Raw genomic sequence first — 23,088 nt, 5'->3', positions numbered from 1 at the left:
TATTAGAGGACAGGGGAGATTACTAAAGGATTGGGGTCAGAATTACTAATTGTTAAACAATATTACTGTATGAGGCTGATTGGGGGACAGAAAAAAGAAAACATTTCTTATAAATTAAAAAGAAATTCAAGATACAAATATTTTTGCCATTAAAAATAATGTTTCATGTAAAAACTGAAGTAAAAAAGTAATTAAATATGCGAAAAATGGTCCAAAATTATCAAAAAGTCATATAGAACAAAAATGGTACCACTGAAATCTTGTCCCGAAAAGAACGCATCCCGTCACATTCAAATTTTTACTATGTGTGGTCCATTTACCTGGCTGAGTTTGAGACCCCTGGTTTAGACATTGGAAAAAGGCTAAGTCCTCATTCACACATCAGTGTATCGGGCATGCTCCGCATGTTTAGTGGCTGTGTATTAGCACGGCTCATATGGCCACGGGTACCCAAGCATTTGATTGAGCATGCCGGCTCCTCTGTCCGAACCCGAGCACACTCAGGTAACTCCATATCCGAGCATGTTCGCTCATCCCTTGTGAGAACCCCATTCTCCAGATAGATACAGGTCCCATTGGTGAACTCATACCTACTTATATAATTATGGCATATCACATGGATGTGTTGAAGGACCAGCAGCATTGTCCTTTTAAATATAGTGTGCTCCAGGAAGGGACTTGTGGTCCAGACTAATAGAAGTAGACACCTCAGCACCACAGAAAAGAAAATGGGACTATAGGTCTTGCTGCATTGTTATTTATTTTGATCTGGCAAGGAGTCAAAACAGATATGGTCCAAAGTTTCGACCAAGAGTGGTCTTTGTGAAGGAGATCTGTGTGTAGCAAGAGGCGGGAACCAGGACATGTGGCAGGGTGTAGGCCGTGGACTCCTTGACACTGCAGCAAGACCTACAGTCCCATTTCCTTTTTTGTGGTGCTGAGTTTTCTACTTTGATATCATATGGATCTGTTATAAGTGTACAACATGGGAATATTCCTTTAAGTATAAAAAACTGCTCAAAACTATGTAAAGTTATTCTATAATATAAGCAATAATATAAGCAATAGTTCAGCTGTCAGGTGAAAGTGGAAACCTAGAAGTCCCCTATGAATTATATTAGGCGTGACAGGACATACATCCAGATGAAGCACGCCAAGAGTTCTGCATCACAAACTGAAGCGGATAAATATAAAGAATCATATTCTCAAGGTCGGCACACGAGCTCTCTCCAACTCTCAGCCGCTATGTTAACAATCCTCTAAACAAATTTATATGGACTTATAAACGCTGAACATACGGTGGCAGAGGGCCAGCTGAAAGGTCAGAGGCTGGAAGGGAAATAATACTGACATTGATAGGAAAAATCCTAGGATCAGTGCTTTACACATCCGGATAGGGCTTTACACGTCCGGATTTTCGGTCCGAGTGCTGTCCGTGAAGATACTGACCCCTCATGGACAGCACTGGGACCAATGTTATTTGATGGGGCTGTTCAGATGAGCAGTTTTTTTTGAGTGGGAAAAAAAAAAATCGCAGCATGCACTAGTTTCTTTGGTACGTCGGATGAGACTGATATATTGAAGTCTATGGGTGCACAAAAAAAAATCAAACCCCATATGGAGCCACCATGTAGCACCAGTTTGTTATGGAATACCTTGCAATTCTGTAACAAATGAACCTGTATGAGGTCTTATAACTGCTGATGTATAAAAATCGATGCCATGGATGACAATACAGATGAAAATACATGAAATATGCATATGGACACTTAGGTTTTTTTGCATTGTATACTCTCGGTGCACAGCTAGACACATGTATAGTTGATAGAATGTACCGTAGCTAGGGCATCATTACTGGCAAACTTCACGCTGTTTAATTAAATTACAGAAAAAAACAGAATTTCCCCTCCTACAACATCCAACAGCAACACACTGGTAGTAGATTGGAACAAACATGCTGAGGTCACTACGGCTCCACAACGCAGATACTTACTGGGCGTCCATGAATATTCTCAAAATACAGTAGACATTTCTGGAGACTCATTTTTTCCAGATTCATTTGCTTTTTTGTCATATCCTATTTAAAAAAGTTATTGGTATAGTTAGGAAGGATACTACGATACTAAGAATTATCAGGTTCTGTAACAGCAAATATCCTGCCACCGATTTGCTTGTTCACACGTGCTGAACGCAGAACATGGCCAAGCGTAATATGGGTGATTGGATTACAATTTACAGCTGCCATTGGCTTGTCATTACTCAGCCTTCCTTTCTTAGATCTCATAATTTCAGTTCTGTGGTATCATTACTCTATGTACTATAGCTGGTGTGGGCCGGAAGAGAACAGGTAGAGGGACAGATGTACGGCACTGTAAATATTTGAGCCAAAAATCCACTTTTACTATTTCCATCCAACCTTTGCAAATAATATTACAAAGCCATGGAGGGTGGATGAGTAAAAAAATGTCTATATTGATTTAGTAGAAAAAAAAACGTATTCGTTTTTGATCTCTTTAATAATAATAATAATAATAATAATAATAATAATATAGTATAATTTCTGGAGACAGTGACCACATATTGAAAAGGATTCTGCGTGTTCTTCAAAAAATCACTAGAGAATGGGCCAAATTCTTGTAAGGTGATTAGTGCATTAATTAGTATTATTCAGTAGATACTAGTGATGAGCGCAAGTGCCCATTACTCGGGTTTGCCGAGGGTGCTCGAGTGACATGTTCGAGTCCCTGCGGGCCATGTTTCGCGACCGTTAGACAACCACAACACACGCAGGGATTGCCTGACAAACACGGCCAATCCAAGCACGTTTTGTGGCTGTCTAACAGTGGCGAAACATGGGGACTCGAAAATGTCACTAGAGCACCAAAGATACTCGGTGCATACCCGAGCAACCTCGGCAAACCCAAGTAACGAGCATTTGTGCTCATCACTGGTAATAACTTATTGATAGGGTCAGCGTATGAACACTAGGATCTACACCAATTGGCAGAACGAGGATTTTTTTTTTCCTGTTGGAATGCGTATGCTTGACCACTGCTACATTCATCCCCTATAGGAGGTCTGAGCGCTACGTTCTGCTTTTTCCGGCTGCCCCATAGAGAATGAGTGGAGCAGCTGTCAGGCATCCAACCTACTGCTCCATTGAAGAATGGGAAGTCCTCGTCGGGGATGTAGGTTTCCCGTTCTGCTGATCAGTACAGGTCTCAGTGACCAATTAATAAGTTGTCATCTATCACATGGACAGGTGATTACTTGTTTTAATGGACAACCCCTTTAATCCTGAGTACATTGCCATACACTGTACAAATAAAAATTGTAATAATAATAGGACCAAGCTCTGGCCATTTCCTTACTGCTGCTCAGAGACCTTCATCAAGGTCCAAAACTACTAAAAATTCTAGCTGAAAAGCCCCTCAGGTATCTTATTGGAGTGATTTTACTATTATTTATTCATCAGTGCAGTTTAGAATATGAAAGCCATGTATAAATTGGCAATAGACGAGGCATACTTCATAATCTCCCGTTGTGTACTGCATACCATGTCCGATACAAGAAATTATTAAATATATCTATATTATTAATTTTGCCTAAACTTTATCCCCACCACTAAGTACAAGCACATTGCATGCAGATGTGGATGTTATATGTGATGTAATACAATGAAAAGGCCAAAACCATCACTCCACAACGTCTCCCGTACCTTTACATTCTCGGGAAGGTTGAGTAACTGTCTCTTCTCCTTCAGCCTCTTCCATACCGTTTCCACCGTTTCCTCTACAGAGGACATTGGTGAATTGGTGACGTCATGCTGCTCCACCACAATGGAGGCCACCGATCTATCGTCATAGGGTTTACTCGGTGTGGCTCTTGGCACGTTTTGGTCTTCAGAGAATTTTAGCTTCAACTCTGAAATAAAGGCACATTTTATGCAGTGGAGAATAGAATGGAATTGAAAATGTAGTGAATATATCGGAGTATTGAAAAAAAAAATGAGTGTGATTTCGCCATTTGCAGCTGCGTCGTGATTGGTGGCAGTGCTTGTATGCACAGTGTTTCCCTACATGGAAACCATGAAAAAAATGTTTTCAATTTTTTCATATTTTAAATTTACTTATAAATATATAATTGAACAATTCAACTTACAAGTTCTTCCTATAATCATAAAGTAACTGCAGGGACATGTCATCACTTTGTGATCAGTGAGGGTCCAACCGCAGTGACCCAAGCCAACCCTGACTTCAGAGATTAATAACAATCCTTAAAGAAAAGTTATAATCAGAAAATAATCGATTGTTTAAACAAGTTTTTATGTTAAATGTATTTTTTTTTAAACTTTAAGTAATGTGTTTTTGTCATATCACAATCTGTATTAAAAAATATAGAAATCTGGAAATTTTTACACTGGCCATTGGGGCTTTTTTAGACTCTAATTTCCTATAGTTTCAGGAAACAACACATGTACATAGCCATAATGGTTAGATGCTATCTTTTGTATTGAAGCATCTAATGAGTGTGTGAAAAGGTCATTGTAGAGGGAGGGTGAGCAAAGTCAGCTGTCAAATTGCCTATTGTGATTGGTGGACCCTGTGTTATCAGCTGTGTATAGATGTGTTACCTGTCATTGTATAATCCTGTTCATAAGGAGCCTGTTGAAATCTCTTCCTGAAAGGTCAGGAAGTATGCGTTTAAAAAAGCCCCAGTGGCCAATGTAAAAATTGCAAGATTAACCTTTTTTTAATAATCCTAATATGAATAAAAAGCCAACAATTTATTTTTTAACTTATATGTAACACAAAAATCTGATTTAAACAACAGGTCATTTTCTAGTGATAGCTTCTCTTTAATTTATCTCCTAGAGAAGAAAGGGTTCGACATCCAACTGAGCTGCCTGTATGGCCAGGCAGCTGGAGATTCAGAAGATAGGCCCATAGTTCAGGCTTTGTCTCCAAGACTTCTATCTGTGTATGACCAGCTTTACTTATTAAATCACAGCACACAGCAGGTGAAAACAAATTACCTTTGAGCTGCTTACGAGCCTTGGACAGGTCATTCATCCATTTCAAGACTTCAGGATTGGACGTTTTATCACTATGCGAAGGCTGAAGAACAGACCAAGGAAAATATCTTTAAACAGCTGAATGAATGGATCAAAAAATGATGAATGATACCAGCCATTTCAATAAATACATTACAAGTCAATAAGAAGGTTAACCGGCAGCCTAAATAATACGTCTACAGGACTGGGCCATGATGAACGAAGCATGCACAATATATCTATAGACACAATATAGAAAGAAGAAACACATTTTAAATTCATCTTCCAATAGTCAGGAAGTTTCTCCTGTCTAGTACTAACCACCAGTCGTGACGTTGACTAACCCTTGGCTTGCTCTCTGTATATTTGCTCTGACTCCCTATACTGTATAATTGCCTGTTCCCAGTACACTAGTCCTAGTCCCGGTATATCTTTCCCTCAGGGGAATGAGTTCTTTAGTCAGCCAAGGTGCTCTACGTGAAAGCCTCTCTGGACTTGTTTCAGATCCAGAGAACATTACACCGAGGTTTTCTTTGACCACTTTATCTTCCAACTACAGGAATAAAGAAGAGTTCCTCGAAAGTTTCACAGCAATGGGTCTTGGATGGTGACCATGCAGAAGTAAAACGGACAGAAACACTAACAGATTCTGACCTTTATTGTAAATGCCAAGCACTCTATAATGGGAGCCTGTCTCATAGAGCCAGGGGGACACTGTGCCAGAACTGGAATAACAGAGGCATACTTGTCCCTCTAACAGAGGTCACACTTGTGGAGACTTTATGATACTGTTGGCTAAAGCTATCACAGTTCATGCTCTGTTCCAAGAAAATAGATCCAGTACACTCACACGATAGTTCTTCTCCAACTCGAACTTATCTTCAAATTTTCTGATCTTCCTCTTCAGGTTCTGTATTTGTTTGGTGAGTTGTATAACGGTCATGGGTTCTTTCGGATCTTCACAATTTCCTCTTGACGAACTTCTTGGCCTTTAAAGAGGACAAAATATTTTTTTTACATTCGTATGCAGCCATTTCAGATTAGAAAAAGGCTGATAAAATTTTGACAGAAATTCCAGAAGAATTTCTTTGTCATATACAGTACCACCAAATATTAGCACTCTGCGAACCTTTCAGATGACCACACACATGAGACCAATGTTGGCCAAACATGCTGATTACGTCAGGACTGTCAAGATATCTAAAGAGTATGGAGGTGACACAATTCCCCAATAGTAGGGTTGGACATGCTGCATATGTGTCTAAAAGCAACTTATTTATGTTTTCATATTGAGAACATAAGTAAGCTTGGACAAGGTGATTTTTTGTGTGTATGTCGGTCTGGGGAAAAAAAAGCTGTCAGCCGGAAAAAGCGATCAACCGAAAGCTATTTAAGGTGTTTGGCCCAACTTACATCTCTAATTGTGATGAGAGTAGAAGTTAGTTGTTCTTTCATCATTGCCTTTAATTGCACTAACTATAATTACGGTACTAATATATCAAGGAACTGACAAATATGTGCAACTGAGACAGAAGCGCATAGTAATACTAAAATAATGTACGTAGAAACTTAGACTACACTAATCCTTGAAGAACAAGAACTAAAGAAAAATGAAAATTTTTTGTATACTTACTTTACTTTGGGAAATCTATTTCTTGTTAGAATGGTAATTCTAATGATAATGTGATCACAAAGAGTCCAACAACTGGGACATCAGCGATCTGGAAAGGGGGGCAACAAAAGTTTCGTTTTCCTGGTAACTTGGACTAACTAAAATGAATTTTTGTAATTTCTGGGCATGTCGGGTCCTTGACATTGTGAAATGCACTTTTTAATTGTATCAGTAAGTATCACGATCAGATAGGGCACAATTAGAAAACATAAAATTACTACATACATCATGAATTGCTGAGCACTTGGTGGGGATGGTGCAGACTCAGGGTCCAAATTATATCTCTGGCTTTGACTGAAGATAGAGCAGCGTGGGGACAACAATGGATTGTCTCCATCAGTGATGTGGAACAGAAGACGGCTGGTCCCGAAGCTTCGGTTATCTTCGGCCACAAGGTCTGTATCGCTCTGTAACTCTCTATGAACTGATACTGGCTCTAAAATCAAAAGTAGAAGAAACAGTCATACATAGAAATTTATATTTGTATTACCAAGTATGTTTTAAGTGTCAGACACAGTGAGCAGATCTACGAGTAGTTCTGTAATGTATACCCATTAATGGATCATCATCCAAGCAACCAGGTGGTTAAATTACTTGTGGCCAATGAAACTCAATGTCCCCTGACCATAGGCAAAACACAGGCTTAAAGGAGTTAAAGGGGTATTCCCATCTCCAAGATCCTATCCCAATATGAAGTAGGTGTAGTAATAATAATATTAGCAAATACCTCTAATTAGAAATGTAGTATAGTTCTTCTGATTTGCTATGTCTCTTTCCTCATGTGCAGGCACTGTAATAGCTTAGTGTCATAGAAAATATTAAGAATTTCTCCAAACCCCTCATCCCCCCTCCTCTATGCTATTTGTCAAGGGAACAACAGCTGAAGCTCTGGCCAGCTGCTACTATGCAAATCGCCGTACACAGGAGAGGTGGCAAGCTCAATTGTCAATTCTAATTAGCATATGAATGTAGTCCTAGTAGCACAGGCCCATGATAAATATACACCTGGGTGAGGAGGATGCAGCTCCTAGCTTCAAAAGAATTTTCTCTCACCCCTAGGGCATCTCCATTTGGTCAACATTTGGCCCTTTTGCCTTCATTCTGCGGTCCAGCTCACCCCAAACCATCTCGATTGGGTTCAGGTCTGGTGACTGTGGAGGGCAGGTCATCTGGCGTAGCACCCCATCACTCTCTGTCTTGCTCAAATATTGAAACATATATTTATATATATATATATATATTTATTGAAACAACAATACCCAGCTCAGAAAGTGACACATAGCTGGAATCAGGGCCTCATCCCCTACATTATGCTGCTCTCAGATTACATAACCTGCTCAGAGATTCCCCTTAAAGTTCACACTCAGAATTCTGCCAGCGTATCCACATGGGGATTAGCTCCATTGTAGTTCATTGAGACTAATCCATGGCTTTCCTAGTCTGAGGAAATAATGCACATTTTGCAGTTTTTAAAATCCATATCATGATCTTTATTCCCCATAGACTTTTTTCCCCTCTATTTAAACTGGATGTGAAATACCCCTTTGATTTGCATTGCATGTGAAAGGTTAGCTCTGATGTGGATTTAGGTACGAAATCAGCGTTCAAACCCTCGTCATATCCTGATTGATTTAATATGAGTACATTCACACAATCATCTTCATCTGCATTGTTGTACCAGATGCAGTGATTTGTATCTGTACCTACTGCAGCCAGTATTACAATTTCTCATAAAAGCGTGGAGGGAAAGTAAAAGCAAATTAAATAGAAAGCCTTTCTTAAGAAATGGGCAAAGTGAAAGAAGTAATTTCCTGTTGTGCCTGAACCATTTTCATTTAACAAAGAGATCTGACATATACAAAAAAAACAAGCAAAGTAAAAAGAAAAGAAAAACCTTGTAAACTATAGAATCAAAATACAAGAAGGAAAACCACAGTCACAGAGCGCTCAGAAAAGAAATGACGTAAAATGATTGCGGCATTACCATAACACACAGGGCCAAAATGTCCGGTGCCCATACTAACAGCTACAAAACCCCTTGGATAAGTGACAGACCCCCTAAGAACTACACTAGTGATGCAAATTATTTTTGTTGGTGTCACCAAGTCAACATTACTGCTACGTCATATTAGAAAAACTTATGGAAACAAATGTTAAGGAGTTGTTTTTTTTCATTTATTTTTTTTTTCCACAGTATAAAAATGGTGCACAAATACCAAGAGCAGACTATGAATAAAGGAAATAAAGGAAAGAGCAGCACGTCCAGCGGTGACCAAAGGCATAAATTATCATTTTTTGGATTTGAACAGACACGTTATTATAAGTGGCAGCTCATGTCGCCTCTTCACCCCTAGGAATCATTTCTTCCTTTGCTATCAGGGCATCGTGATGTAGGCACCAGATTGTTGGAGGCAGCAACGTATCTATGAAGGGTGCAGCGTTGGGCACTATCAGGGGCTGCGAAGTCTACTTTGCCACATTTTGGGGTTTAGTCTGTATTGTGACTTTACTGTTCAATTATCCCAGCAATGTGATGCTATGTTATGCCCGATCCTTCACCTTTATTACCATGATTACCATTCATCTTCTATATATGTATTTTTCGGTGACATCACTGAGTGCGTTATTTCTTGTATTATGCTGTTTTTACTATCCCTGTGATGTCTCATCACTGCCATCCATAACAATTGGTGCAGTGTTCATATACTGTGATGTCACTGTCTACAATAAGATTTACCTATAAATATTAACTATTCCTATTTGGTGACATCAATGTGGTTATTATCTGTGCACTGTGACATCACTGTATTTATTATCTGTGCACTGCGACATCACTGTGCTTATTATCTGTGCACTGTGACATCACTGTATTTATTATCTGTGCACTGTGACATCACTGTATTTATTATCTGTGCACTGTGACATCACTGTATTTATTATCTGTGCACTGTGACATCACTGTGCTTATTATCTGTGCACTGTGACATCACTGTGCTTATTATCTGTGCACTGTGACATCACTGTATTTATTATCTGTGCACTGTGACATCACTGTATTTATTATCTGTGCACTGCGACATCACTGTATTTATTATCTGTGCACTGTGACATCGCTGTATTTATTATCTGTGCACTGCGACATCACTGTGCTTATTATCTGTGCACTGTGACATCACTGCATTTATTATCTGTGCACTGCGACATCAATGTGCTTATTATCTGTGCACTGTGACATCACTGTATTTATTATCTGTGCACTGCGACATCAATGTGGTTATTATCTGTGCACTGTGACATCGCTGTATTTATTATCTGTGCACTGCGACATCACTGTGCTTATTATCTGTGCACTGTGACATCACTGCATTTATTATCTGTGCACTGCGACATCACTGTGCTTATTATCTGTGCACTGTGACATCACTGTGCTTATTATCTGTGCACTGTGACATCACTGTATTTATTATCTGTGCACTGTGACATCACTGTATTTATTATCTGTGCACTGCGACATCACTGTATTTATTATCTGTGCACTGTGACATCGCTGTATTTATTATCTGTGCACTGTGACATCACTGTGCTTATTATCTGTGCACTGTGACATCACTGCATTTATTATCTGTGCACTGCGACATCACTGTGCTTATTATCTGTGCACTGCGACATCACTATTTATTATCTGTGCACTGTGACATCACTGTGCTTATCTGTGCACTGTGACATCACTGTATTTATTATCTGTGCACTGCGACATCACTGTATTTATTATCTGTGCACTGCGACATCACTGTGCTTATTATCTGTGCACTGCGACATCACTGTGCTTATTATCTGTGCACTTCGACATCACTGTATTTATTATCTGTGCACTGTGACATCACTGTGCTTATTATCTGTGCACTGTGACATCACTGTGCTTATCTGTGCACTGCGACATCACTATTTATTATCTGTGCACTGTGACATCACTGTGCTTATCTGTGCACTGTGACATCACTGTATTTATTATCTGTGCACTGTGACATCACTGTATTTATTATCTGTGCACTGTGACATCACTGTGCTTATTATCTGCACTGTGACATCACTGTGCTTATTATCTGTGCACTGTGACATCACTGTGCTTATTATCTGTGCACTGTGACATCACTGTGCTTATTATCTGTGCACTGTGACATCACTGTATTTATTATCTGTGCACTGTGACATCACTGTGCTTATTATCTGTGCACTGTGACATCACTGTGCTTATTATCTGTGCACTGTGACATCACTGAGCTTATTATCTGTGCACTGTGACATCACTGTATTTATTATCTGTGCACTGTGACATCACTGTGCTTATTATCTGTGCACTGCGACATCACTGTGCTTATTATCTGTGCACTGTGACATCACTGTATTTATTATCTGTGCACTGTGACATCACTGTGCTTATTATCTGTGCACTGTGACATCACTGTGCTTATTATCTGTGCACTGTGACATCACTATGCTTATTATCTGTGCACTGTGACATCACTGTATTTATTATCTGTGCACTGTGACATCACTGTGCTTATTATCTGTGCACTGTGACATCACTGTGCTTATTATCTGTGCACTGTGACATCACTGTGCTTATTATCTGTGCACTGTGACATCACTGTATTTATTATCTGTGCACTGTGACATCACTGTGCTTATTATCTGTGCACTGTGACATCACTGTGCTTATTATCTGTGCACTGTGACATCACTGTATTTATTATCTGTGCACTGTGACATCACTGTGCTTATTATCTGTGCACTGCGACATCACTGTGCTTATTATGTGTGCACTGTGACATCACTTTATTATCACTGAATTGTGAGATTACAGTGTTTATCTTTGCATTGAGACAAACCAGTGTTTATTATCAATGTATTATGACATCACTGTTTTTATTATCACATCAGTGTTACATCACTATCCCTGAACAGTGATATCACTGTTTATTATCCTTGTACTGTGACATGACTGTGATTATTATACATGTGCATCTCACTAAATTAGAATATCATCAAAAAGTAAATTTATTTCAGTTCTTCAATCCAAAAAGTGAAACTCATATATTATATAGAGTCATTACACACAGAGTGATCCAATTTTCATTTGGAAATCAAGGTCCCAGAGTCTGGAGGAAGAGTGGAGAGGCCACAATCCAAGCTGCTTGAGGTCTAGTGTGAAGTTTCCACAATCAGTGATGGTTTGGGGAGCCATGTCATCTGCTGGTGTAGGTCCACTGTGTTTTATCAAGACCAAAGTCAGTGCAGCCGTCTACCAGGAAATTTTAGAGCACTTCATGCTTCCCTCTGCCAGAAGCTTTTTGGAGATGGAAATTTCATTCTCCAGCAGGACTTGGCACCTGTCCACACTGCCAAAAGTACCAATACCTGGTTTACACACAACAGTATCACTGTGCTTGATTGGCAGCAAACTCGCCTGACCTTAACCCCATAGAGAATCTATTATAGAGAATCTATGGGGTATTGTCAAGAGGAAGATAAGAGACACCAGACCCAACAATGCAGACGAGCTGAAGGCTGCTATCAAAGCAACCTGGGCTTCCATAACACCTCAGCAGTGCCACAGGCTGATCGCCTCCATGCCACGCTGCATTGATGCAGTAATTGATGCAAAAGGAGCCCCGACCAAGTATTGAGTGCATTTACTGAACATACATTTCAGTAGGCCAACATTTCAGATTTTAAAATAATTTTTCAAGCTGGTGTTATAAAGTATTCTAATTTACTGAGATAATGACTTTTGTGTTTTCATTGGCTGTAAGCCATAATCATCAACATTAACAGAAATAAACACTTGAAATAGATCACTCTGTTTGTAATGACTCTATATAATATAGGAGTTTCACTTTTTGCATTGAAGAACTGAAATAAATTAACTTTTTGATGATATTCTAATTTAGTGAGAAGCACTTGTATCTGTACTGTGACATCGCCATATTTATTATCCCTGTACTGTGACATCGCTGTGTTTATTATCCTGGTAATGTAACATATGTGACACACTTTGTATGGTAAATCTACCAGGGTTTTGGTAAGATTGGATACTTTCAGTGACAACATTTTATAATTCAATACCGGTAAAATGTCAGGGCGACCAAGTTCCATCACCAATAAACCCAGGATCAATAAACTTATATCAAACTGGGCAATCCCTTTAGTACTTTCTTTTTTCTCTTACATTAATTGCCTTTATATCAAATAGTAAACCCGAGAGCCAGCCAGCCCTAAACAATACAATCAGATTGTGACTATAAAGAGCAATTAGCTGGTAGCACACAAGGAAACCGAGTCCCGCTCCTCCAATTGACCATGTTTTATGCTTCAGCAGAAACATTATCAGCGCTAATTGTCAGAATACATAAAAGACTAATTACAGATGAAAAGTGTCACACACGGTAATATTACAAAGCGCAACATACATGAAATCTCCCACAGATCTAATACAATTCCAATTCCCAATACGTTTCAATACTAAACCACATACTGCCTCCATCACAACTGCACGGCTTCACGGAAGAAGTGTTCGGGTGATGACCCGGCCGCCGGCCATCCAGACCTTTCACCAATACAAAACAATAGGCGCATTATGAAAATTTAAAAAAAATTCCCTGTGCTTTGTGTAATTTTCATGGACCTGTAGATTTATATGGGTAATTTTAATTTGAGATGTGCCTCAATTTACAGATTTTTACATTTATTTTCCTCACTTACATAGCGCCATTAATTCCACAGAGCTTCACAGACATCATCAGCATCACTGTCCCCATTGGGGCTCACAATCTACATTCCCTATCAGTATGTCTTTGGAGTGTGGGAGGAAACTGGAGGAAACCCACACAAACATGGGGAGAACATACAAACTCCTTGCAGATGTTGTCCTTGGTGGGATTTAAACCCAGGACTCCAGCGCTGCAAGGCACCGGTGCTAACCACTGAGCCACCATGCTGCTCCCAGATTGCAACATTTTTCACAAGTCACAAACTTACTCCAGTGAGGGGCGTAAAAAGTGGAGTAACATTTCTAGACAGAAGTGTAATATCCCAAAATGTGGCACATTTACAAACGTCATGCGGCACACTGAAAAATTTGGAACAAGTAACGGCAATGCAGCCACAAGGAAGGGTCACTTTAAAAAGTCCCCTCAAAACAACTAGCCCCCTTGTTAACTGTAAAAGACTTTTACCAAAAGATTACATACACACAGCAGGACACACACTAGTGGCCAAAAAGCCCAGCGGACCTGAGCTGCTGCAACCTTCTAATTCCTCATTCAATAAACACTTTAATTAGGTTGTCCAGTGAAGATAAATGATCCCCAATCCATAGGGTAGGTGATCATTTACAGATTGGTGGGGGTTTGATGGCTGGGACCTGCACCGATTGGCAGAACAGGGCACTTATATCCCGTTAGAATTAAATGGCAGTGTGCGTGCCCGACATATGGTCCATTGATACTCTGAGGCTGCTGGAAAAACACAAGCTCAGCACTCAGCAGTCCCATAGAGGATGAGCGGAGCGGTGGTCCGGCATGCACACTGCCGCTGTAGACCAACGGAGATAAAAGTGCCCTGTTCTGCCGATCGGTGCAGGTCCCTACCCTGAGGATAGGTAATAACTTATTTTTACTGCACAGCCCCTTTAATCTTGCAGAGAAACCTGCAAAACTGCTGTTTCCCTACAAGATTAAGTGACTCTGGATGATGCAGTTTGAAGACGAGTTGAGGCTCGGACCCGCTGAGGTTTTCTGCTGCAAGCATGTCCACTAAGTGTGAATACAACTTAAAGAGTGTGTTTTTATTGCCCCTTATGTGTCGCTTCACAAGGTGCATTCTGAGCAGTTGTTTATGGCAAATAACGCTGAGATTTTGCAATGATTTCGTGCATTTAAATACTTTGTGTTTTTTTTATTTATTTGTTTTCAAAATGCAGCTTGCTTTAAGGGAATCTGTCACCAGGTTTTTACTCCCCCCATCTGAGAGCAACATGATGTAGGGGCAGAGACCCTGATTCCAGTGATGTGTCACTTACTGGGCTGCTTAGTTTAGTTTTGATAAAATCATTGTTTGATCAGCAGGAGATTATCACTAGAGTCCTAGTAAACCTTCTGCCAGGTAGTCAAGCATATCCATGTATGGGCTGAGACCCTGATTCCAGCGATGTGTCACTTACTGAGCTCCTTGCTGTCATTTTGATAATGTCACTGTTTTCTTTGCTGCAGATCTAGCAGTTCTCGGAATGCTGAGCTCTTTATAACCCCACCCACACCACTGATTGGCAGCTTTCTGCCCATATACAGTGTATACAGAAAGCAGCCAATCAGTGGTTAGAACGGAGTTATACAGAGCAGCCGGTTTACTAGTCTTCTAGTGATAATCTCCTACTTATAAAACTGTGATTTTATCAAAACTACACTAGGCAGCCCAATTAGTGATACATCACTAGAATCAGGGTCTCTGTCTCTACATTATGCTGCTCTAATAATAAGTGGCAAAAACCTGGTGACAGATTCTCTTTAGCGCCCCTTGGTACTGCGTGGTGAGAACCTGCGCAGCCTCTAGAGGAACTCCATTGTGAGAAACTGGTCCAAAAAGTCCAGCCACCACACACTTGTCAGTGGCAAAACACATTGGGAATGACCAGCAATCACAGCAGAATAAATTCTAGCAACTTTCCCAAAAAATATACAGTAATTGTGTAGTATCAATCCTACTGTTTATCTATCCGTACAGGTATTATTTTTTTATATTGTGTTTCTGTAAAGGCTTCAGACCTTTACTGGTGCAAACATTCAGCATTCAGAGAACTGCTAGATCTGCAGCAGATAAAGTGATTTTATCAAAATGACAGCAAGCAGCCCAATAAGTGACACATTGCTGGAATCAGGGTCTCAGCCCATAGATGGATATGCTTGACTACCTGGCACCTGATTTACTAGTCCTGTAGTGATCATCTCCTGCTGATCAAACAGTGATTTTATCAAAACTACAGCAAGCAGCCCAGTAAGCGATACATCGCTGGAATCAGGGTCTCTGTCTAGATATTACGTTGTTCTCCAATTCGGTGGCAAAAACCTGGTGACAGATTCCCTTTAAGGAATGTGTTTTTAGGAATTTTTTATAGACTACGGTATGGTACATAACAACATCTGAAAAATGTATCTCAAAAGTATGTGACCATAAAATTCCACCATAAGAAAGCTTGCAAGAAAGGCTTGATATTCATTGCATGTTTTTACAAGCACCAAAAAGACATTATCTAAGGTTCCACACACTGAATTTTTTAAAGATGCAGCTCTTTTTCCGGTTGTTTTGGGGGCAAAAATCGCTATTGCCCAATGTTTGCTGTAAGGGTATGTGCACACTGCGTCTTTTTCTGGCAGATTCCAGGTGGAATCTGCCTGTAAAAGCGCTTCATAAGCGCCTCATAACATGAACATAGTGAACAGCAACATCAAAATGATATTGCTGTGCACATGTTCTGTCTTCTGTCAGAGCCGCCTGCTCCCTATGCTTTATAGTACAGAGTGAAAGATGCCAACAGCGGAACAGCGGCAAAGCCGCAGCAGGAAGACAACCGCCACCGTTTTCCTGGAGCGGCTTTGTCTGGGAAAACTCTAAAAGAAGCCTTATGAAAATATCCTAGTAAAGAGCGATATGAAACTATCAAACCCACTACAAGTGCTTTTTTGTGGGTCTTTTATTTTGGTGCATTTTTGTGTGTCATTGATGTTTTTCCAAAATGCAGCAAGCGCTAGTTTACCCTATTGAGATATGTTCAGACATTGCATTTTTGCTGCGTTTTTTTCTGCATGTAAAACTTGCTCTCTGGCAGTAAAGAAACTGCTTACAAAAAGCAGGTTTTGCAGCGTTTTTTTGCTGTGATTTTATGGTCTTTTGCATGCTGATAAAGTTTAGTGCGCCCCCAAAAAAACAATGATGCAACTTCTTTAAGATTTTGGCACTAAAAATGCAGAAAAACCTAATACCTGCATTTTTTGCTACGTTTTTGCACTTACCCATTGCTTTCTATGGGTGAAAAAATGCAGCAAGAAGTGACATGCTGCAGTTTGCAAAAGTGCAGCAGTTTTCCAATTCAGTCAGGAAGATAAAACCAATGTGTGTGCATGAGATTTCTAAAGGATTGGTTGTGACTTGTAGGATTGCTGCTTCCAATAGGTGGCGCTATAGAGTTCAAGTCCTCTTTTTCTCTGAAGAGGCAATCTGCACATGAGATTTCGGAAATCTCATACCTTTTCCTGCTCCTGTAAAAACTCAGGTTAAAATTTGCATTAAAAAAAAGCAGCAAAAACGCAAAGTGTGAACACAGCCTAAGAGCCTAAGAATTAGAAAAAAATTAAAAAATTTACAAACAGCTTGTAAGCAAAAAAAAAAAAAGAATCACATAAAATTCATGGTCACAAACCAAAACAGCTGCAAAATCGGCTTTTAAAAGGGTTATCTGTTACCAGTGTGTATTGTGGGAAAACCTCTTTAATGATTCTGATCCTGACCATAATATGTAACAGCTACATTTTGGTCAACACAACAGATTTTGATTGGTCTGGAAACAACAAGATCATCACTAAAGATGTAGGGATTATTTCTCTGTTTGCAACAGATCAGATTACTCGAATGATCACCTATACCTGAGGATGCCGAACAAGATTCTAAAATATGTCACCGATACAAAAGTATTTATCATTATCAATATTTACATATCAATAGGTAAATAAAGCAGCGATCTCTGTGATCATCGATCAGGCACCGTCCTTCATTAGGATCAATATTTACATATCTGTAGGTAAATAAAGCAGCGATCTCTGTGAACATGTATCAGGCACCTTCCCTTTATGTGCGTCATTGCAAGAATGTCAATGTTCTGACCAGAACCAAACCGTTACGATCGGAGCCGTACATTTTTCGATTTACGGTTTTATAAGGTGACGTCATAATACTCAACAATATCCAGACATCAGTCCGATCTACGAACTATCTATATTTCTGTCTCTGAAGCTGAAGGACAGGATGGTAATTATAATGTGGCTTTTAATGAATGCTGATGTAATGACAGACATTACAGCGCGTTTCACACATTACACTTTCCAGAGATGTCTTCCAACAAGGCAATGATGGAGGAAGCAGATTTCCTGCTTGCCAATAATAAGAATTGAGGCTTTTCATTACAATAGACACTTATGACCAGGAATATAAATGAAGAATAAAATGAGTGCTCCTTACCTGCATGGTTTGTCGCCTCGCTTGGCACAGTTTGGATTAGAGAAGTGGTCGCCTCTTTGCAGCCATGAGACTGTACTCCGACCTCCTCCTGAGATGGCAGAAAAGCAGAGCACAGATCAGTTTCTAGGGCTTGCAGCTTCAGGAAGGAATTCTGCAAACAGAAGCAGAACATCAGGCTGGCTGCGAATGGCACCGAGATGTGATGGCAATCCTGTTATTCCCCCACAGCAGCTGGCTTCCCTGTGACAAGGACTGCAAGCTCTTAACGGGGGAAACCACCAGGCAGATCCTACGCAAATGGGACACGTGGGCTCTGCAGCTCCGCAAATCCTGATGCATATGGATTATTAATGACACCCGGGGATGACGATTTCCGTCAGACTGACCTCATTTTTTTCTTAGATCAATGTATCTGCTGCAGGGGGGGAGGGGAGATCAATGCTCACCATAGGCTCGCAGCCATTCATTCATTCATGCGTGTGACATCAGCATGTCCTGACTGCAGAGCACACCCCCTGCCATTGATGAAATCGCTCGCCATACCTTTACACACGAGCAGAGGGGTTAAAGGCGTGGGCGCTGCACGGAGCTGTCACAATACAATTTATCTGCTGTCTCAATGCAATTTTCATCCACGCACACCTTCCCTTCACATAAACAATGGCGCGCTTACGTGCCAGCTCTATTTATGGCACATCCTATCAAGTTACCAGCAAATCACATTAATAAATTACCAGCATCTGTTAAATAAGCAGCAGATCACCGTCTGTGGCCAAAGTGATACGTGCATGGTTATATGGGCAGAGAGGGTGAGACGTGCCGTGGAGCAGGGACACCTGATGGCGCTCGCTGGACACCATGAGTCACTCCATCCTCCCCCCAGCACTGCACACAGGGGACGTCTATACCGCAGTGCCCCCCGCCATCACTACCAGCTTATGCAGATCTCCCCATGGATATAGTAACCCGGTGTACAGACAACAAAGAATTGCTTTCACTGCAGCTACTACCAGAAGCTGTTGTTTTGTTACTTCATTTCCCATAATAGAGCAACACATAAAGGGTTTTCCTCTTTCTGCACGCCATACAGCATGCTTGATAAAAAAAAAAAAAAGAGTACTCCCCAGATCCAGCGCTTCTCCTCTGCAGCTGCTCCTGTGATTGTATACAAGCTGCAGTGATGACATCGTGTCAACAGAGCTGCAGCCAATCACTGGAAGTAGATGGTATAAGCTGCTAAGCTCAGTGATTGGCTGAAACACTGTTGACGTGATATCACCACTGAAGCCTGATATCACCAGGAGCAGCGGCGGGGAGGCAGAGCTGGACTTCAGGTGAGTCAGATCAGTGGGGGTCTGACGCCCAGCACCCTTACCAATCAGCTTTGCTGGTTCTGCAGTCACCGGAAGATAGCAGTGTACAGAGCCAGGATGCCACAGCGCCATACAGTCTAGTGGCCGTTCTGGGTACTGCAGCTCAGCTGCTATTGAAGCAAAGAATGGCCATTAGGGCTGGTGCACACGACCGATTTTCACGGATAGCACTCATACCTATGATATTCAATGGGGCTTTGCACATGTGGTCTGCTGAAAAAATTGGAGACATGTCCGATTTGGATCCATGTGACATCCAAGTACGGTCCGATTTTCAATGACTGACAGAATGGAGAATGTGGAAAAACTTTTTTTTTCTCTACATGTCCGAGAAAAACTCATGCCACTGTGATCAAAGTCTGATTAGAATAATAGGACTGTTTTTCTCAGTTTTGGAGAGATGGGTCGTGTGACCCTACACTGACAAAGTATATGGAGCTTTGGCATCCCAGCTCCAATCACTGGTTAATTCTGATTGCCGCAGCATCTGGTGGACGTGCCGATGTCAGTCCCCGACCGATCTGATATTAAGATAGGTCATCAATATCTAAGTCTTCGACAACCCCTTTATGTGTTGTCTTTGAGGTCCCTCACACATATTAGGGTCATGTATAAAAAGCAAATCTTTAAAGAGGTTGGCCACTTTATTTTTATTTTAATAAAAGTGTTGGGACTAGTGATGAGCGAGCACTAAAATGCTCGGGTGCTCGATGGTCGGGTCGAGCACATTGGAATACTCGGGTGCTCGACCCGAGCAACGAGCCCAATGTAAGTCTATGGGAAACTCGAGCATTTTTCAGGCGGCTCCCCACGGCGGTCTGCAGAGGGCCTAAAAATTGCCTAAATCGATGGGACCAGTGCTCAAATGACATGGGAACAGCATGGGGAAGACCCCTGGAAGCATTTCTGATTCCCAGGTCACTGCTGTCAACAACGTTGTCAGAGGTATTACGCCACTTTTACGGACTCACAATAAAACATACAAAAACGAAACCAAAATGGATTTTCCTGGGAAATATGTTAAGGAACATCCTTTCCAGGGTAATGACTTGTATATAAAGCAAAATAAATAACCAAAAACAAAAATGCTCCTCCACACTTTGGGCTATGTCACACGTAGCGTTTTTGATGCGTTTTTTCACTTTTGCATTGCTTTCAACTGTGACAAATGCATTCACCAGGAAATGTCATTTTAACATTTTACAACCTTATCTGGCCATGTGGTGTGTGACACGTCATCAGACACATTATGTTTCATTTATGAAGGAGGGACTTTGAGAGTCACAAAGCCTATTTTTATAGGGCCATCAAGCGGCCTTTACTATTCTTAAAGGGCCAGCAGTCGGCCCTCACTATTCTTAGAGAGCCATCAGCCGGCTATGCTTTATTGTTCCCATTACTAAAGAGTGTGTTTCCTATACTGTTATTGCGTATGCAGTGAGTGGCAGGGCTGGCAAAAATTTGGACGCACCCCAATACCACTTTGAAAATTTGGACGCACCCCAATACCCCTTTGAAGAGACTTAGAGGAGGGCCTCCTGAAAACAATGTTCCCATTATTAGGAAGTAGGTCTCCCATTGTGTTTGCCTATGCAGTGAATGCAATGGTAGCCAAAAATTTGGAGGCATTCCAATGCCCCTTGGAAGAGATGTGGAGGTCAGAGGACCTCCTGAAAACAATGTTCCCATTATTAGAAAGTGGGTCTCCCATTGTGTTTGCCTATGCAGTGAATGCAAGGGTTGCCAAAAATTTGGAGGCACTCCAATTCCCCTTGGAAGAGACGTGGATGTCAGAGGGCCTTGTGAAAACAATGTTCCCATTATTAGGAAGTGGATCTCCCATTGTGCTTGCCTATGCAGTGAATGCAAGGGTTGCCAAAAATTGGGAGGCACTCCAATGCCCCTTGGAAGAGACGTAGAGGAGGGTCTCTTGAAAACAAATGTTCCCATTATTAGGAAGTGGGTGTCCCATTGTGTTTGCCTATGCAGTGAATGCAAGGGCTGCCAAAAATTGGGAGGCACTCCAATGCCCCTTGAAAGAGACATGGAGGAGGGCCTCATAAAAAAATGTTCCCATTAGAAAGGAGCGGGTCTCCTATACTTGTAATGCCCATGCACTAAGTGTATGGGCTGACAAACATTTACACCTGGGGGGTATACATGAACATACGGTATAAAAAATTTTTTACGGGCATCATAAACACCCTTTAAAAAAATTATGTGGGTGTTGCATCACGGACTACGGTCACCCTGGTGATATGGTGGTGGAGGATGAGCAGAAGGAGGAGGACAAGAGCAAATAGCCAAAATCAGGAAGCGTATACCCATGTGTGGGTGTGAAGAGGTGCATGGGAATACACCTCCCAAAAAAAGAAACTGGATTGAAGTTTATTTTACGCTGCTATCATTCGGTGGTGTTGAGAAGTCTGGCCCAATCCAGCCCTCGTTCATTTTTATAAGAGTCAGTCTGTCAGCATTTTCAGTTGACAGGCGGATGCGCTTATCAGTTATGATTACACCAGCGTCACTAAAAACCCGCTCTGATAAAACGCTGGTGGCAGGGCAGGCCAGGACCTCCAAGGCATAGAGAGCCAGTTCATTCCACGTATCCAGCTGGGATACCCAATAATTATAAGCACAGAGGAATCACGGAGGACGTTAGCATGGTCGGCAAGGTATTCCCTCAGCATCTTCCCAAACTTTGCACTCCTTGTGAGAGTACCCCGCGCCTCAGGGCTTGTGCGATAGGAGGGGCTGAGAAAATTCTCCCAGAACTTTGACAGTGTTCCCCTGCCTCTGCTGAATTGAAGTTGTGTCTCTCTCGCCTGTACTCCTTGGTTGTCCAACGAACTGTGACCTCTGCCGCCAGTGTTTTCAGATGGGAATTTTTTTAATAGTTCCGCAACAAGGGCCTTCTGGTACTGCCCTATTTTTGTAGACCTGTCCGCCTCAGGAATAAGAGATATAAAGTTCTCCTTGTAGCGTGGGTCTAGAAATGTCACCAACCAGTAATGACTGTCACCCAAAATTTTGAGAACGCGAGGGTCATGGGAAAGGCAGCGTAAAATAAACTCAGCCATGCGTGCCAGACTGCTAACAGGCAAGACTTCCGTGTCCTCACCAAGAGGATGACTGACCATGCTGTCCTCCTCCTCCTGGGGTATGGACAACTGAACACTGCGCTGGGACAAGGACGTGGACGTGCTTCCTGATGCTGCTACTTGAGAGTGTGCAACGCCAGGTGCATGGCAGGAGGCATCTTCGCATGCACCATGGACTGGGGATTGGCTTGCATGCACAACAGCGGAAGAAGCAATGGTGCCACCCGCAGACACTGTTCCTGGACCCTGGGGTTCGGCCCACAAAGTCGGGTGCTTTGCTGCCATGAGCCTAATCATGCTGGTGGTGGTCAGGCTGATCGTTTTGCCACCCCTGTTGATGCTGGCCTGGCAGGTGGTGCAAATGGCCTTTTTGGGGTTATCGGCAGAGTCTTTAAAAACCAACCAGACTCGGGAAGACCTAACAGTTGTACTGGCAACTTCCTTTGTGTTGGTGTTACGGGGAAATGTTGCCTGCCTTCTGTCTGCGGCCTCCACACTGGTTCTTCCTGCCTGTTAGGGTGCTCTGCCTCCCTCCCCCTGTGTGCCGCTCTCCTCGCTCTGCATGTCCTCCTGCCAGGTTGGGTCAGTTACTATATCATC

The 23,088-nt window shown here is 41.6% G+C and overlaps 1 protein-coding gene across 6 annotated transcripts in view; it reads right to left on the bottom strand.

The window, feature by feature from the left end:
* The window catches only part of FAM13C (family with sequence similarity 13 member C), a 503,775-nt gene that overhangs the window by 18,923 nt on the left and 461,764 nt on the right, over window positions 1-23,088 (bottom strand). For 3 of the 6 annotated variants that reach the window (XM_073685469.1, XM_073685466.1, XM_073685468.1), the window contains exons 11-16: window positions 18,015-18,165; window positions 6,951-7,161; window positions 5,904-6,042; window positions 5,036-5,117; window positions 3,719-3,924; window positions 1,994-2,077 (exon numbers count right to left, since the gene is read on the bottom strand). In XM_073685469.1, coding sequence (XP_073541570.1) covers window positions 1,994-2,077; window positions 3,719-3,924; window positions 5,036-5,117; window positions 5,904-6,042; window positions 6,951-7,161; window positions 18,015-18,165 — 873 coding nt within the window. The remainder of the gene's footprint in view (window positions 1-1,993; window positions 2,078-3,718; window positions 3,925-5,035; window positions 5,118-5,903; window positions 6,043-6,950; window positions 7,162-18,014; window positions 18,166-23,088) is intronic. The other 3 variants (XM_073685471.1, XM_073685470.1, XM_073685472.1) reach the window with 2 other exon arrangements.

The sequence above is a fragment of the Phyllobates terribilis genome, unplaced genomic scaffold (genome assembly GCF_046119375.1).
Source record: "Phyllobates terribilis strain yellow unplaced genomic scaffold, ASM4611937v1 Scaffold_5__5_contigs__length_657084704, whole genome shotgun sequence".
Classification (NCBI taxonomy): Eukaryota; Metazoa; Chordata; class Amphibia; order Anura; family Dendrobatidae; genus Phyllobates; species Phyllobates terribilis.
The sequence above is the reverse complement of the archived record's forward strand: the minus strand, read 5'-3'. Positions and strand labels throughout refer to the sequence as shown.